This window comes from Cydia strobilella, chromosome 1 (genome assembly GCF_947568885.1).
Source record: "Cydia strobilella chromosome 1, ilCydStro3.1, whole genome shotgun sequence".
NCBI classification, from domain to species: Eukaryota; Metazoa; Arthropoda; class Insecta; order Lepidoptera; family Tortricidae; genus Cydia; species Cydia strobilella.
The window spans coordinates 1852596-1869610 of record NC_086041.1 but is presented as its reverse complement, the minus strand read 5'-3'; the positions used below and the strand labels follow the sequence as shown (position 1 = coordinate 1869610).

Below are 17015 nucleotides of genomic sequence, written 5' to 3'. Positions count from 1 at the left end.
AAATTCTACACGAAACCCATGGAGGTATGCGAAACGTAGTACGAACTGCTCTCTTTTGTATTATAAGAGCCCTGTTAATATTATACTGGTAGATGTTTCCCCAGAGTTTAATGCTATATCTTAGCTTAGATTCTATCAAAGCGTAATAGACTGTCTTGAGTTGATCGATTCCCATGACCTCCCTAAGACAGCGCAAGGCATAGCATGCTGATGCAATAGAGCTGTCGACAACCTCCAGCTAGTTTCCAATTTAGATGGGAGTCAAGTCACACACCGAGACATTTTACCTGGTGTACTACATCTATGGCAGCTCCATTCATTGACACTTCAAGTTTGTCTGTCTTCTTCAAGTTATATTTAAAGAATATAATTTTTAATTTAGTCTTATCAGTGTTTACACGTAAATTATTTTTTTAAACCAGTCACTAAAGGACTATAAACAGGTTATTCTAATGTTTCCAGGGCCTCTAGGTAGTTTACCGTTTAAAAAAGGCCTTATCTTACTTCATCATATATAAATTTTATATCTTAGATTATTATTATTATTTCCTTTTTACGTAAGTAGGTTAGCTAGTTAAAAAATACAAGCCTCGACAGCGTGGAATAAAATTAAAAATAATGACTATCAAATTTGACGGCGGACCAGAGACACATGTTACTTCCGATCCGAAGCTGGCCACTAAAATCAGAACCCTTTAAAAATACAACAGCGGCATCCGCAATCATTCAAATTAACAATTAAAAAGAAATAAAACAAATCTCTTTGGTCGGGCGGGAAACAACTGACGTTTATTTTTTTTATTATTCTAACAGGTGGCAAAGGGTTAAGATGGTGACTAATGCTTATTCCTTAGAGAAAGCGTGACAAAGTAACAGACAAAATATTAACATGTGTTAGATTCGTTAATTAATTTAGGGATGAAATTGAAAGTTAACCCTTTCCCTTGTGGTTTCCTAACAAATTGATTTCATAACACTATTCCATTTGAACTTTTTTATATTTAATAAAAATATAACCAGTTTAATTCGTGTTTCTGTTGTTGTAATAATGTAATTTTTATTAGACGTCTTTAAATATATAGTTGGTCAAGCAAATCTTGTCAGTGGAAAAAGGCGGCAAATTTAAAAAATGTAGGCGCGAAGGGTTATCGTCCCATAGAAAATTTGAATTTAGCGCCTATTTCTACTGACAAGATTTGCTTGACCAACTATAGGTATGCAATATTTTTATAAAATTGATAGCCTGTAACTTAAAAAAAAGATATGCTTCTCCACAAACCACAAAGTCACATTTCCTTTATTAAAAAGTCGTAAAACAAACAAACTCTATGATCACACGACCTATATCCGGCTTCGGCCATCCGTATTTCTACAATCATAGGGTCTGTATTCGCGTGGCGGCTGTTTGGCGGGGCATGTCGCTTAGTAGGTCAGGCGAAAGAGACAAGGTTTTTTGCCACGTCTGATGGCTTGGGCGCATTAAAACTATATTGGGTAAGGATTAATAGTCTATTGAATTTGCTGCGACGCCAAATATAGCGCGATACTGTGAGTAAGCCATAGTTTTTTTACAATGAACTGCAAACATTGCCGATAAAAGATAATTACATATATTAACTATTTCTGTGGTTCGAGTTTAAATGATTTTTGACCTATTTTTACACGCCGATTGAGCGACCGTCTAAGCTAACTCTTCACCGACCTTGAATTGACAAGTTGTGGAAGTGAAACCATAGAATTCGGTGTTTATGGTGGCTAACCTGCACTCTGTCACTGCAGTCTGTGGGTCAAACACATTTCAGAAAGGTCTCTTCTGTGGACAATACAATAAAATTAACGACCCGGGTACATGTTAGATATCGCATTTTTCTTATGTATCCCACTTGTAAGAGGTGCAGTGCAGCATAAAAAACTTAACTTTGCATTGCTATGGCCACAGAAAGGCGCGAAGAGTTAAGCATACAATAAAGGCATCTAGAAATCTGCGACAAAATACAAACCAGTAGGTGATTTGCACTTGATCTAACATAACGATAACTGCATTTGTAGGCGTGTTGCGTGCCGAATTAACCGCCTACAAGTGTTAGTCGACTAATTGTAATGCGAGTAGGCGTGTTGGTTAGCTCCCTTCCAAGTCTTTCAACTGATTGTACTACATAGTGGTGGTTGAATTGTGTTACCTACCAATTCTGAGAGGCGAACCGTCTTGCCTTGTCCAAGCTGCTAATAGGAATGCGCACCGCTAAGTATTATCTGGTATTCCGGAATTTCGGTATTGAGGACCAAGTAGGTAATGTAGTAGGTACCTAACCTACCTATATAACCACTCACTTTTGATAGGGGTAGGTGTATTACCTAGGTCCTTGTCAAATGAGTGCTATAAAAAAACCGTCGGACTCGCGCACCGAGTGTTCCGTACTTTTTAGTATTTGTTGTTATAGCGGCAACAGAAATACATCATCTGTAAAAATTTCAACTGTCTAGCTATCACGGTTCATGACATACAGCCTGGTGACAGACAGACGGACAGCGGAGTCTTAGTAATAGAGTTCCGTTTTTACCCGTTGGGTAAGGAACCCTAAAAAGTATCAAGCTAGGAGGACATTTTGATAGACTGACTGGCGAAAATCCTTTATTGCTCCTGTCATTATTTGTAAAAAAAAACGATCGAATTGATAACCTCCTCCATTTTTTGAAGTCTGTTAAAAACCACCTATGCCCAGCTTCCTGACCAAAGCTCTGACTTTGACCGTGATTCGAACACCCTCGCCCCTCCCTATCGCACCCCATATGTCAGACAAAGACAGGAAACCGAAGGGTTTGATTCTAATCTTCGGCAGCTGTCTTGGCAGATGTTACCGGACATCACAAAGATCACTTTGCGCTTGAATACACACGTAATATCTACGACGTTAGGGTGCTTTTTGTTACTTTTACGATGCTATTGAATTTTGGTTAATTTCTTATAGCAATCTTACATTTGCGGTTAAAATAAATCTTAAGTTATGTAACAAAAGGTTAATTTTACAATGAACGGTCATTTAGGTTGGTGTAAAGGTCATTGACCTGCATTGATATGCATTGAATGTAGATTGATATTTTATTGAATGTTTGACTTTAAGACAGGTGTCGACTTAACTTTCATGGTCATTTTTGATTTTACTGATTTATTGTGTTGGTTTTTGTGACGGCCAACATTTAAATTTCACTTTTAAATTTTAAGATATCTGAATAATATTGCAATAAAATATAAAATTACTCTGAGGGTTGATTTGATTTTTTATGAAAGTACCAACTATAAGGGAGTTTTATATGACCTATATATTTGTCCTAGCTATTGCCCGCGACTTCGTCTGCGTCCTGCATGGTACGATGATGATGATTAATAAAAACTGTCCTTTATCCTTCCACGGGCCTCATAGTATCTCCAAATTTTATCTAAATCGGTTCAGCGGTTTTAGCGTGAAGAAGTAACAAAGAATACAGACAGACATTTATAATATTAGTAGGGATATTCATTGTAAATATTGTAATATTATAATAACAAAACTTCCGTGAGTCACAGACATATTAACTATATTAATAACGGGTCACTCACGTATTTTAAGTCGAAAAACCGTCAACGCAAGCTCCTGATGGAGCGGTACGGAGCTCCTCGGTACGGAGTGAGACATGTCGAGCGTTTTTCGACTTAAAATATGTGAGTGACCCGTTATTAATATACTATACTTAAATACTTATTTCCTCTGTACCTACTCTCAGATTATTGCATTGCATTGAACTGTTATCTTAACTATAACTTTAGTTTAGTTTAATTATAATTCAATTTGTTACTTTCTGTACCTACATAATTAACTATTATTGTATTGGTTGTACCCTTAACTTGCTGCTGGAAGAGCGGGGTCTCCTGTCACAAGTATTGCAATACTTACTAGGAGGTCCCAACCCTTTCTCAAATTGTAACACAATGATTGTGACCAATAAACGATTTTTAATTTTTTAATTTTTTATTTTTTCATTAATATATTTAATATTGTAATATTATGTTTCCAATGTCTTATGCCTTTGTTTTATATGTAAATACTCGATCCAGATAATGTTATATCCTGATTCGCAATTCTGTATCGTAATTTGATGAGTTCAGCTAAATCAGCTGATCGCATCAGATTATACATTACATGTAAATGGAATGGAATTTATGGAATTCAATCATTATAAATTACTGTTCAAAATAGTTTACCATGAAATCCAATTGACGTATTACTGTACAGTACTTTAAATTGTATTGTACGATTCTAATTTAAAAAAAAACCGGCCAAGTGCGAGTCGGACTCGCGCACCGATGGTTCCGTACTTTTTAGTATTTGTTATTATAGCGGCAACAGAAATACATCATCTGTGAAAATTTCAACTGTCTAGCTATCACGGTTCACGAGATACAGCCTGGTGACAGACAGACAGACGGACAGCGGAGTCTTAGTAATAGGGTCCCGTTTTTACCCTTTGGGTACGGAACCCTAAAAACATATCACACGAGTAAACAGACATAAACTACTGTTAAAATACTGCGTACTATAATTATACTGTGGCTCAAGCGCGTAAGCGTTCTTTCAGATTACTTAATTATAACCTGATAATTTCGCTACGATTAATAATAACTGTCTTATTACAATTCAATAAGATTTACATTGCAATAACCTGCTAAATAATCCTGCCTAAACGGTTTATCTATCAGAATAGCAAAATAGCGTGACGTATTGAGTCTAAACTACGTAATAACAGTAAGAATTGATTAATCATTTTTAAATTAGATTATCTAAAATTGTTTCTATTGAAACAATAGTATCATATCGTTTCGTTACATAGCTTTTTTGAAAACTAACATACATTTAGGTATGTTTACAAAGTTGAAGTTGTTTATTTCAAAATACGAAGTTTTACGAGAACACAGCAGTTCGTATATTTAAAAAAAAACTTTAAAAAAAAAGGCAGTTTATAAACAAATGATAAACCACAATCACAACTCCCTCGCCTCACTCATACAATAGACAATCGGCTCACATTCAATTCAAATAAAGAATGCGGTTACGCAAAGATGCGTTCGAAAACAGCGCTTTTTTCAGTCTGTTCTCTCCATTCATATCTTCGGCCTCGCAAACTAATTTGAAATTTAAGAGGGAGCGCCACGATCGAAGGTAAAAATGAGATTAGTTCGAGATTGCATTAGTTCCATTTTTAGCCACCGGTTAAGATAACTTTGTAAGCTTTAAACAATGCTACTCGCATTTAGTTATATGCAAATGCTGTTTAGATTGTTAGAATACGCACTTTTTGTGGCTACTGGCCGAGTGATGTGAGTCGGACTGACGCATCTGTCATTTCTGATATTATAACGGTCCTCTACATTCGAAAGGAACGGAACACAAATGACTAGGTTTTTTATCGTGTCGTCTTTTTTGTGCTAAGACGTGGTGAGTTTTAATTAAAGAGATGATGCAGAAAACTACTGTTTTTGAAAGATTTTGCTGACTTAAGAAGTCGATACATGCATATGAATGTTTTTTTATAACTTCTATATTTTTAATGGTGCTGCTTCGTACATTGTATTAATTGCAACAACTAGTATCTGCGTAATCAAACCAAGAAAAGTTTGCAGAGATTTTGACAGCACACGCAGTGCAGGTGTTATTTTAAACGTCAAACTTCTATGAAATTATGACGTATAACAATGGCACTGCGTGTGGTGTAATCGCCGATCAGTTTATAATAAAAAAAAAAAAACAGTGCAGACTTTTCTTGGTCTAACTCTATATATATAATAATGCTCTGCTACTGTAATATTAACAATATAAAATTATAAAACGGTAACTAACTATTATAGGCCAACCCGTTAACTGAGGTGGGTGGTGGGAACATGGTGGTAAGATATTATTGTCAGCTACGGACTGGTCGAAGGCTTAGCTGCATCCTGCATGGAGCTGATTTACATTAAGATAAATAATAAAAATTACCTAAGTACTTTTTTATCCAATACAATCTTAAAATACTATTGACATTTGAAAACAGCGAGCGAAAACCGCGTACGGTTTATCTTCAGCCATTGTCGCTCGCACCTAAATCATGTATATCGGTGTTGTTTTACTTGTTTCATATTTATTACATTTTATTTCATTGTTTAGTATAATTAAGATGTTAAAATTTTGTAGGTAAATCTAGGCTAATCATTAAAATAAATTAGAATTCATGATCATGTTATCAGTTCCTTACGAAATATAATTCATTTATTTAACAGCATGATAATGGCGGATATTTTAAAATTAAGTCTGTCAAAATTAGTATGTATAATTACTTTATTTTCTGTATTGCCATTGATGCACGTCCCATTCAATACCTACGACTATACGACTTAAATGTGACTTAATGCAATATATGGCAATTTTTTCTGTAGGAAACTTTGACAACGAGTTGAGATTACGTCAAATAAATCATAGTAACTTTCTTTAATTCATTGTTTTTTCATGCCATCAAACGCCTCCAGACTCCAGACTCATAAGTAAGTACTTATTTAATTAAATATGCCTTACTTACTGCTTACTGCTAGCCTTTCTCCGCAGACGTCTTATCTGGTTGCCCTTGGCATAGGCCTCTCCCATATTCCTCCACGAGTCCCTGTCCAAAGCCTGTCTTCTCCAGAAGGCTCCAGCCACCTACCTGCCTAACTATTCGTAACTTTCGTAAGATGTAATTGGACTTATTAAATTAGAAAGTAATGTAACTAGAGTCTAGAGTACCAATTGTAATTAAGAACTTCTTGGCTATCATATCGCCCACTAAAAATCGTAAAATTATGAACTCCATAAATAATTATTGCACGCTGCGGTGATAATGTCGGATGAGGCCAACTTGTTTTTAGTTCGTCTCGTCTCGTCTTGAATTTTCATGAGTGCAATATTTATCGTGTTGACGCCATTAAGCCGAGGCGGTGGCTGGCTTTGCGCCCTTTCCATATTCCCTTTATTTATGTCACAAAAAAGATAAACCTTTATTGGGCCCTTTGTTTTTTTCAGTTTAATTCTTGAGTTAATGATAGAGTCAAATGACCGACCGTAAGAAACCGCGGGAATTTCAGCGATGCCCGCGCGCTTTTAAAGACATTTTTTTGGGCGCGCTCGGCCGACGGCGGTTTTCGGTTTTTTGCGTGGACCCAATGAAAACCGTAATGGCATTTTATCGTGCATAAGAGCGGGTGGAATCATTAATTATTTATAATAAGCGCTAGCCATCGTCGCCATATTTATTTCGCTACCAAAATGATATATTTCGATGGGGTTTACTACTTTTGTAGTGTTTTTCCGGCACGTCTGGATGTTTATATTATTATGTGCTTTTATTTTTAATCTGCTAGTTTTTTACCTCTCGCTCGTTATTTCAATAAAGATATCTCCAGCATGCTTGCACATCCCCGTTGAGGATATAAATCAACGACATAAATAGGTACCTATAACATTGCGGTTCTTGTCATTACAATGCAAGAAAAACTGTTTTATACCATCATACATATTTGCATTATTTTTACTTTTTTAACTTCAATTACTCTGGGCGATCGTTGTCGACTCTAAAAAACACCTTACATTTATTTTTATTCCATAGCATCTCGCATGTGTTTCCTGCATACAGCCAGTATTTTTAAAAAGAAAACAGGAAGTGCTTCCGAGGCCGTACATCAAGAATATAGCGCACATTTTCTTAAACTATGTATAATATAAGTAGGTTTATTATGATATTATGCTGAGGTTGTGTAAAAATTGGCGCGAATCTCCATAATATGTAGATTACACATGTTGCGGCTTAAGAAGTAGTTTTTGTAAGAGAATATGCATTTAAGGGGAATTTAATTATGTGCATGTTTCATTTTATATTGCATTTCGGCTGTAAAAAGGTGGTTGTGTATGGCATGCCGGTGCCAAAAGAAAAATCCAGTTTCCATCATATATATCCGGTTCCAAAAATCGCACTGCATTACGGGATTTACAGGTATTAAAAACAGAAATGTACTTATGCGAATAACTTTTAATGCGAGTGACTGAATGAACATTTCGAATCAAAATTATGTAAGGTTTTTCTGACGGTAATTTAAAATTTTGTATTTGCGTAGTGGTCTAAGATTGTGGGTACAGACCTCGCCGACCTCGGTCGTGCCGTGTAGAGCAGAAAAAGTAATTTTCATAAAAAAAAAAAAAAAATATGAAAGAAAAATTATGGTCAGCAGGATCCTTATCAAACACAGACTATACCTAGGTTATTTATACTCGTCAAATTTCAACATCTTTCTTTACCTACTTTTTGCTACTTAGGTATCTATGTAAGACTAAGAAACTAAGATAAATGAGTACCACACAAGCAAATACGCGCTTTTTGGAATGTATCTATGATATTATCTGATCTCTTATATACCCTTTCCAGGAACTTAATAGTACTTAGCTCGTGCTCGACTTAATTATGTCACAGTTATGTTTTTGCGTTCTTAAGGGTCTTTTTATACTTACGGACTGTTAATGGGTGGTTTATGCAAAAATATACTTAAATACGGTGCTGTATGACGTGCCTAAAAAGGCTTCATCGCGGCAGCATATACGGAAAGTAGGGTTTTCTTTCAAAACTGCAGGGACTTCAAAAACTCTTCTCTTCTCTTCTCTTGAAATTTTTTGTGTTGTGTTTTTTTCAGTTCTAATGTTGGAATTGTATGAGTTGTATGTCTTTCCTGTACCTACACGGTACAAGGCTGTTCCAGACAGTTTGGGGTTTGGGAGACGTGCGCAGATCCGAAGCCAACGCATAGTACCCTTTAAGTACTGTATAGAATATACAGGGACCTAAAGAACCTGGCCGAGGACCGAGAAAACTGGCGCATACTCCACCGACAAGAGCCATGCTCTTAAATTATGATGATGATGAGAATATACATCCTTAGTAGTATATCTAACTAGTATAAAATCTTAGAAGAAGGAAAAGCGTAGTTAATTAAGAGGGTGCGATCCCCGTTCAGGCTCCTACTTGGTCCAACAGATATCGCTTGCCATCCAGCGCGGTAATGCCGCTAGCATATTTGGCACTTTTGAGCTGGGTGGGGGTCGGAATGGGGCTGATAGTATTAAGTAGGATAATATATCAGTAGTGTGCTTATTTTTTTTTTTTTTTTTAGTTAAGTTTTAGTGTCTTTATGTTTTTTTTTATGTGCATATGTTTGTGTTTTAGATTTTAAGGTTTAAAAAAAAATTAAGATTATGGCTTTCAATATATTCAGAATCGATATATGTAAGAAAAAGAAAAAAAAAGACATATGTAGTCATTTACTTATATAAATTATTAAAAAATAATATAGGTATTAGATTAGAGTACTAAACATTTAAGCGTCTGTAAAGGGCATTTTGACTCTACATACATCATACAAGCTGTCTCAGAAAGCGACTATATAAGGAAAATGACTGAAACCTTCAGTAGGTAGGTATTTACCTTTTTCGTAAGGATTCAAATCATGAATTAATACATACTGTTGACGCATCTTGTATCTTCGAAATAACCAAAATCCCTGGGTGCTGTGTGATGCGGCAAATTTGAAATATGTAGGCGCGAAGGATCCGTATCCCATACAAATTTTGAATGTTGCGCTTTTTTTCTGACAAAGTTGGCTTGCCAGAGTGTTATCTTCGTTTTATGGTGGTAATTAAGGATATCCTGTAGCTGGTGTAAGTACCTTACATAAGTTTACGAAAAGCAAAACATGGCCAGATGGGGACTGCTCCCTGCGGCACAGCAACGCAAACAATGTCACATCTACTGCTGTGCCCCGCATGCCCACATCCATGGAGACTAGAGTTGTGCCATTCCCGGTAACATTCCCCATTTTGTATGGGGAAATTTCTCGCTCGGTAACATTCTCTATACAAAATGGGTAATGTTACCGGGAACGGCACAACTCTAATGGAGACTATATAAAGGAGCCAAATCTCTATGTATGAAAAGTGTCCATTAAAAAACAGTAATTAGGCGGCGCCACCATACACCGAAATACTACCAAAAACAACCTACGTAATTTGGTCGGGTTTGTTGCCTTATATGGTTCATGTTATACTCATGTCCCAGAGCCTAACTAGCGCCACTAACTAGCGTAACTATTATTTAAAGCTGAAAGCGCTCACTTTTGCAACAATTCTGCCATAAGAGATTGGCATCCTTTCTATACCATCCATACCCACATCACTGCTCGGAGCTGGATCTGAGAGACGCGACAGCCAGGGCTGTTAATACCGCTGCCTACTGGCATGGATGTAAGTAAAGGGAGTATGGATGGTATAGAAAGGATGCCAATCTCTTATGGCAGAATTGTTGCAAAAGTGACCGCTTTCAGCTTTAAATAATAGTTCCTAATCTCTCCGGTGGCGCTAGTTAGGCTCTGGGACATGAGTATAACATGAACCATATAACGCAACAAATAACCCGACCAAATTACGTAGGTTGTTTTTGGTAGTATTTCGGTGTATGGTGGCGCCGCCTAATTACTGTTTTTTGATGGACACTTTTCATACATAGAGATTTGGCTCCTTTATATAGTCTCCATGAAAGGGAGGCCTACTGGGCATCGATCGTATGAAAAGGAACCTCGATACGAAAAGAAGAAGAAGATAAGTCTACGAGAGTTAAACAAAATACGCCGTTATATAACATAAATACACATAGCATTCTATATATTATATGTCCTATTCTAAAACCAGTTTACATTACTAGATTTCCCAAGACGGCCAGTTTTTGCGGCGCACAATGAGAGCGCAGTTTTTCCGCGTTTTCCACGGTTTTTCCGACCACAGACAACATAGTGGCGGGTTTTTGTTTTTTGTCGCAGCAGGGACTAGTTTTGATCCACGACGGGATGGATTATTGCATTTTTATGTATAAAAACGGTGAGCGAGATAAATTAGGATTATGTGTTTCGTCTATCTTTGCAGCTTCATGATAATACAGTAGAAACTATCTATAGATAAAATAGAGCCTTATTACATAAAGAAAACGAGTGGTTAGGCAACATTATTTTGTTAATATGCTACAAAGCATCAAAGCTAATGAGTTTTTCTTCTAGGGATAATTTTATTAAGTGTTTGTATATGTATGTATTTAGGTATGTTGGATGTTTGTATAGGTACCTTTTTCTATAGTCCTGCTGCTGAATTACTTGGGAGACTTTATCGTATAACTTGACATAAGATTCGTCTCCATTAGAAGTGACTTATATCATAATTTAGGTAATCGATTAAGGCTGTTCCGTCGGTTTGCCGCTGTCACTGTCACATTTCGTACGAAAGAACGGGAAAGATCATGCGCGCCAACTGTCAATTTTCATCGAATTTTGTCGATATTTGTTTATTTTAAAAACGATACCTTACAATATTGAAATTCGAAAGCTATGAAATTACTATTTAAGTTTATTTTGTTTTAAATTAAATTTGTTTATAGTATCACATAATAAACAACCGAGTAAAGTTTGATTAAAAGTCCGAGTTAGAGGTTACTTTGGGAATTAATTGTATCGAGCGAAGTGTCATAATTCGTGTATCGAAAGCTATGTTATTAAAGATAATATAGTCAAGAACGACATATATTTTTTCCACGTCTACGAATATCAACGTCTCTTAGAAAAACATGATCATGTAAGGAGATTTTTCGCCTTCTGGCTCAGGGAACCGCCTAATTAACATATTTTTGTTATTTTTAAGTAGCGAAGTAATAATTAAAACAAACAGCATATTAGATTAAACTCATCGTTTAAATTAGATGTATACATGTATATAAACGTATGACAAAGTTGACAAACCAACGATCAAGACTGCTGCATCCATCGTGGAAAGCATTAAGCCCGAGGGAGCACGCAAAAAGCGCGCCAAGACAAAGCGGCAGAAAAACGCAAATTACCGGTGTGCGGCTTCGATTCCCAGCGTCTGACTTTTCGTAGAATCCACTTTTTATCAAGTGGAAAAAGTTATATTTTCTTAATGAGGGGAAGGAATTTTTATTAACTTAGACGGCGTGTCGCCTACAAACGTACCTATTAGGTATATACTGTATGTTATAATGTATCCGAATAACCTACGGACTAACTTTTTGCACCAACTTTTTCCAATTGTTTTTTTTTTTTTTTATTATAAACTGATCGGCGATTGATTATCAAAAATTATACATATTGTGACATATTAAGATATTTCGAATAAACAAGAACAGAATTGACATAATTATAATGCGAATTAGATTAATTTTATTTGTTAGCTATTTATTAGCCGACAAAATAATTGCAATCATTAATAGTTATACACAATTGTACACTCAATATTGTACCTCCCTCGACATGTAACAATTGTTATTAATATTTCATTTCATTTCCAACTTCAACAGACCAAAGTTAGGTAGCGACATTATAAAACTTCATATTTCCATAGAAATTTGACATTAAAGATGACATTGGCACACTGTGTCATTGCAAATGCCTTACAGAGTTAGCTTGGTCGGACTCTATTTGAAATTATAAAGGTTTTTAAGTTACTTCGTTACAATGATGATAGTGAAACCAAAGAAAATGAATACCTTGTTTATGATCGTTACGGAAAATACCTACTTTTTTTTTAGGTAATTTGTAACTTCTTAGTTATAGTTTGGCCCGGGACTGTCTCATTTCAAAAATAGCCAGAGAAAATCATTAGGTACCTACTTACGATAGTATTAGGGGATGAGTATAGTAGTAGGTACAGTGGAATTTTGTTCATATTTAGAAATATCTGTTATGTTTATAACTTTCTAACTAGGTGGGTGTTTACACTGTTTTATAATTATGTAGGTAGTTTGTGGTTTTTAGTTTGAACTTAGTATTTAATTAATATGTATTATATCATCTTTATATTTTATTTGTTATAAGTATTTAATTTATTTAACATAGAACAGTTGTTCGTAAACTAGAGACCCAAAGAAATAAGACCTATGATGTGCCTAGGCTCATGACCAGTTTAATGCCTAGATGCGATCACCCTCTGTACCACCTACCTATAGGTAATTTTTTGCCAATTTACAAATTCATACTTAAAAACATACATTCAACAATTTGTAATGCAAGAATGTCGGACATAAATTATCTCGCTACTGAATAATGCTATTAATAAATTATGAGTTATGAGCAAACTTTTTAAATTGCATGTGACTTACTGGTTCCATTCACGTTGCGACCGATGATCTTATTGGACCCGTTCGTCGCGGGGGCGGCGCTCCGTCCCGCTTCCTCGCCCGGACTCTCCATCTCCCTCTCGCTCGCACACATCAACTAAACGCAAAATCAAAAACACTGAAAAAATAAATTACATAATCGAAAACTGGCAGAAAAATACTGCCACAAAAAAAAGTTTTTTTTTAAATTGTTTATGGTTCGAAGTTAATGTTTTTAATTTCGTTCATTCGCGATCTGTTCAAATTGGATTTGACAGTTCGAAAGCGCGGTTTTGGCGCGTATTTCGGCGGGCTACAGATGAGTAGTCGTGGCCGAGTGACCCGCGCGCCGCGACTGACGTTTGGAGCCCTATGCAGCTGCCCCGCCCAGCACCCCACGGCACCCCCCCACGTGGCTGACGCTTTCCTTGCCGTCGCGTTTACATAAAAAACGTAGTTGTGTGTGTGCGTAATGTGAAAGGGTTAAGTTTCGGTTAAAATCTGTCTTGTTATTGATCGTTTAAAGTTGAGATGTGATATTGAATATAGTAGAAGAGTATTTAGGTACCTACATAGGTATATGTAGTTTTGTGCATTATCGAAAAGTTAATCGAACTTTATGATCGTAAAATAATGAATAAAAATCGTAATGGAGATGGATTAATTTTACGGTTATTCAGATAATAATACCCGGATATATATTATTCCTAAACAAAGGTTTACTTAGCCTAGACTATTTAATTAGATAACCTAGATACGGTTTCAAATATTTTTAGTTATTTTTATAATTAATTCGATTATTGATTTAGGTATATAGGGAGTATGATTTTTTAAATTAATGTTGGAAACTTAATTAACTCCAGTAAAAATCTTAATGAAGTCATTAAATTTAACCTAATAACGTAACGGCGGGATTCGTAAGAGAAAAAGGTAATCGGTATTTAAAGTTGATTCTTACGTGTATCGCAAATAAATCCTATTATTTACAGTCTTCAATTAATGATAAGTACATAGGGTCAAAAAGACCCTCATTCTGTAAAATTTTATGAAATCCACGTAGGTCCGTTAATCTACAACTGACCTCAAAAAATACCTACTTTTATAATGATATTCAATTTACCAACGAAGAAAAATTCAATAAAAAAAAACTTTCATTTTTAAAATTGACGCGTTCGAGCAGCCCCGTTTAGTTCGAAACATAGTTTTTGTAGAACATCGGATACCGTTGGCGGCGTCCATTTTATAGCTTTTTCAAGTTCCAGGAAAGCTCTGAGTCGAATTAAGCTTTAGTGATTATCATTTTTAATTTGATTTGGGCACGCATCGATCGGGTTTTTGCGCTTTGGCCTAAACGGTGTGGGTCGTGGTTGAGCATAGACTAAATTGGAGCATTTTTTGCAACGTGTAATCTTTTAGGGCTCTCGTCTATTTTGGGTCTAGAATTCTAGATAATAATCTAGCTTATTGATATTTTCCGTCATTAATAGAAGTGGGGGAGATGTTCAAAGGGATCGGAGCACAACTGCATTGTAAAAGAAGTAAGAAAGCTGTACAGTTGACTCACAAACATTGACAATAAATAAAATATAATGTTGTGTACCTATATATTTTTGGAACGTGCGTTGTCTTGTAAAAATATCTGTGAACTCGACCGTACTTACCTTTAGAAGTTTAGATCACCTCACCCACATATAGCTTATGCCATGTTGACTGTATTAAGGTGCGTTGGGGTAAGATTGAAAGGGTTGTACATGCGAGGTAAGATGAAAAGTCGCCCGTAACGCTTCGGCATACGGACGATTTTTTGTCTTACCCCTCATGAAGAACCCTTACAATCTTACCGTTACCTTTATTATTTATCGATGTTTCGACACAGATTTCACTGGTAGTGGTCGCGCGGCTAACTGATGTCCCAGCAAAATGTCAAAACAGAGATTTGTGTGACTACCCGACGAAAAGTGATGACAAAAAATAATAATATGTGTGTGTGTGTGTGTAATATGTGTTCAAAACACGAGTTTTAAATGTTAAAGAGGCAGATTACGAAATTTCAATTTTAGATAGGCCCTCTGAGCTGAATTTCATGTTCGTGTCAAACATGTCTGTCTTACTGTTTTACTGTCTGACTTTATCTAATAACGCGATATACACACGGCGCGATTCGGGAAATGAATTAGTAATTCACTAGATATGAAATAGTAAAGATATGTGACGTTCCACGGCAAAGGGTACCTTATGGCGGCTGGCGGTTACGTAAATTATTGCGGCGCTATGCGACGTAAGCGCCATCCAATATTAATTGGAGCGGCGTTGATAATAGCGTAAGCGCCAACCGCCATAAGGCACCTTTAGCCGTGGGACGTCACATATCTTTACTATTTCATATCTAGAGTGAATCTCTAATTCATTTCCCGAATCGCGCTGACAGCTTGCTATCTAGACATCGTGCAAATAGATAATCGTCCACATTACCAGCCGGTTTTTACGCGATTTCTCAAAAAACCTACGTTAGATTTTCCCACACAACTGGTACCGTTGGTCATCATACGAACATAAGCATAGTTCCAGCTACCTGCAACCTTTCACCGCGGAAAAACCGGCAGCGCCTTACTCGACGGATATTATTTGCAGAAAAACTTAGGCCGGGGAACGAGCGGGGTGATAAGCGGAAGCGATTACGCGGTCAACATGTCGATATGGTTCTTAGGTCATGTGTAGCTGTTTTATGCAATGAAAAAAGTGCCTCGTCATATCTGTCGCAAAAGTTATTTTAATGAGGGCTAACGCGTATGAATTCGCCGCTAGGGGCGCTAGTGTAGATGGTGGTCTTTTCCATAGTTCGAAATGTCACTTGTCACTTCAATTACTGACAGCTGTTCTTTAGTCTTTTGGACCACCATCAACAGAGGCGCCAACTGGTGAGCAAAAAAACGATAGCCCTCATTAAAACATAAGTAGCCTTGATAATATAACTTACGTTATAAGTTATCTTATCAAGGCTACTTATGTTTTAACTATATTATTGGTCTAAAATATTATTCTCTATTGTTTCCCATAAAGTTTTAAGTCATAATGTATTGTTTGTCCTCATTTTCGTTAGTCATATTTTGGTTCTTCTCAGAAACGCGTCTGCAAATCTTTAAACCTGTTTAACGTCACGATACTCACGATACTTTAAATACGCAGAGTCATTTAAAGGACTGTTGAAAAATCAATCTTAGGCTTTACTGAAGTTACCCAATCCTCGGAGCGGAGATAGGTCACGAGGAAGGACAAAGGATAGTTTTTAGGGTTCCGTACCCAAATGGTAAAAACGGGACCCTATTACTAAGACTCCACTGTCCGCCTGTCCGTCTGTATGTCACCAGGCTGTATCTCATGAACCGTGATAGCTAGATAGTTGGAATTTTTACAGATGATATATTTCTCTTGCCGCTAAAACAACAAATACTAAAAACAGAATAAAATAAATATTTAAGTGGGGCTCTCATACAACAAACGTGATTTTTATTGCTATACAATCTTTTTTCTGATAAAATGTAAGGAATCGAATGGTACCCTTAGACCTTACTTTTTTCCTTTTTGGAAGGAAGAAATTTTTTGTATTATTTTAATATCAACATTATTGTGATAAATTGCTCATTTGCTATTTATTTTACTAGATTTTGTTATAAAATTCAACATGTGTCATCATCCCTATTTGTTTGTCTTGTTTATAGTGATTCCTTGGTATAGCTTTTGATTCGCTACCGCCTCCGCTCGCTCTCTAGCCCCGC

General features: G+C 36.2%; 1 protein-coding gene across 1 annotated transcript in view; it reads right to left on the bottom strand.

The window, feature by feature from the left end:
- Positions 1-13685, bottom strand: part of LOC134749650 (NGFI-A-binding protein homolog) — a 34026-nt gene extending 20341 nt beyond the window's left edge. Inside the window, exon 1 of the mRNA XM_063684696.1 lies at positions 13243-13685. Within this exon, the coding sequence (XP_063540766.1) occupies positions 13243-13354 (112 nt within the window). The 5' untranslated portion in view covers positions 13355-13685. The remainder of the gene's footprint in view (positions 1-13242) is intronic.
- Between the last annotated feature and the right edge of the window lie 3330 nt (positions 13686-17015).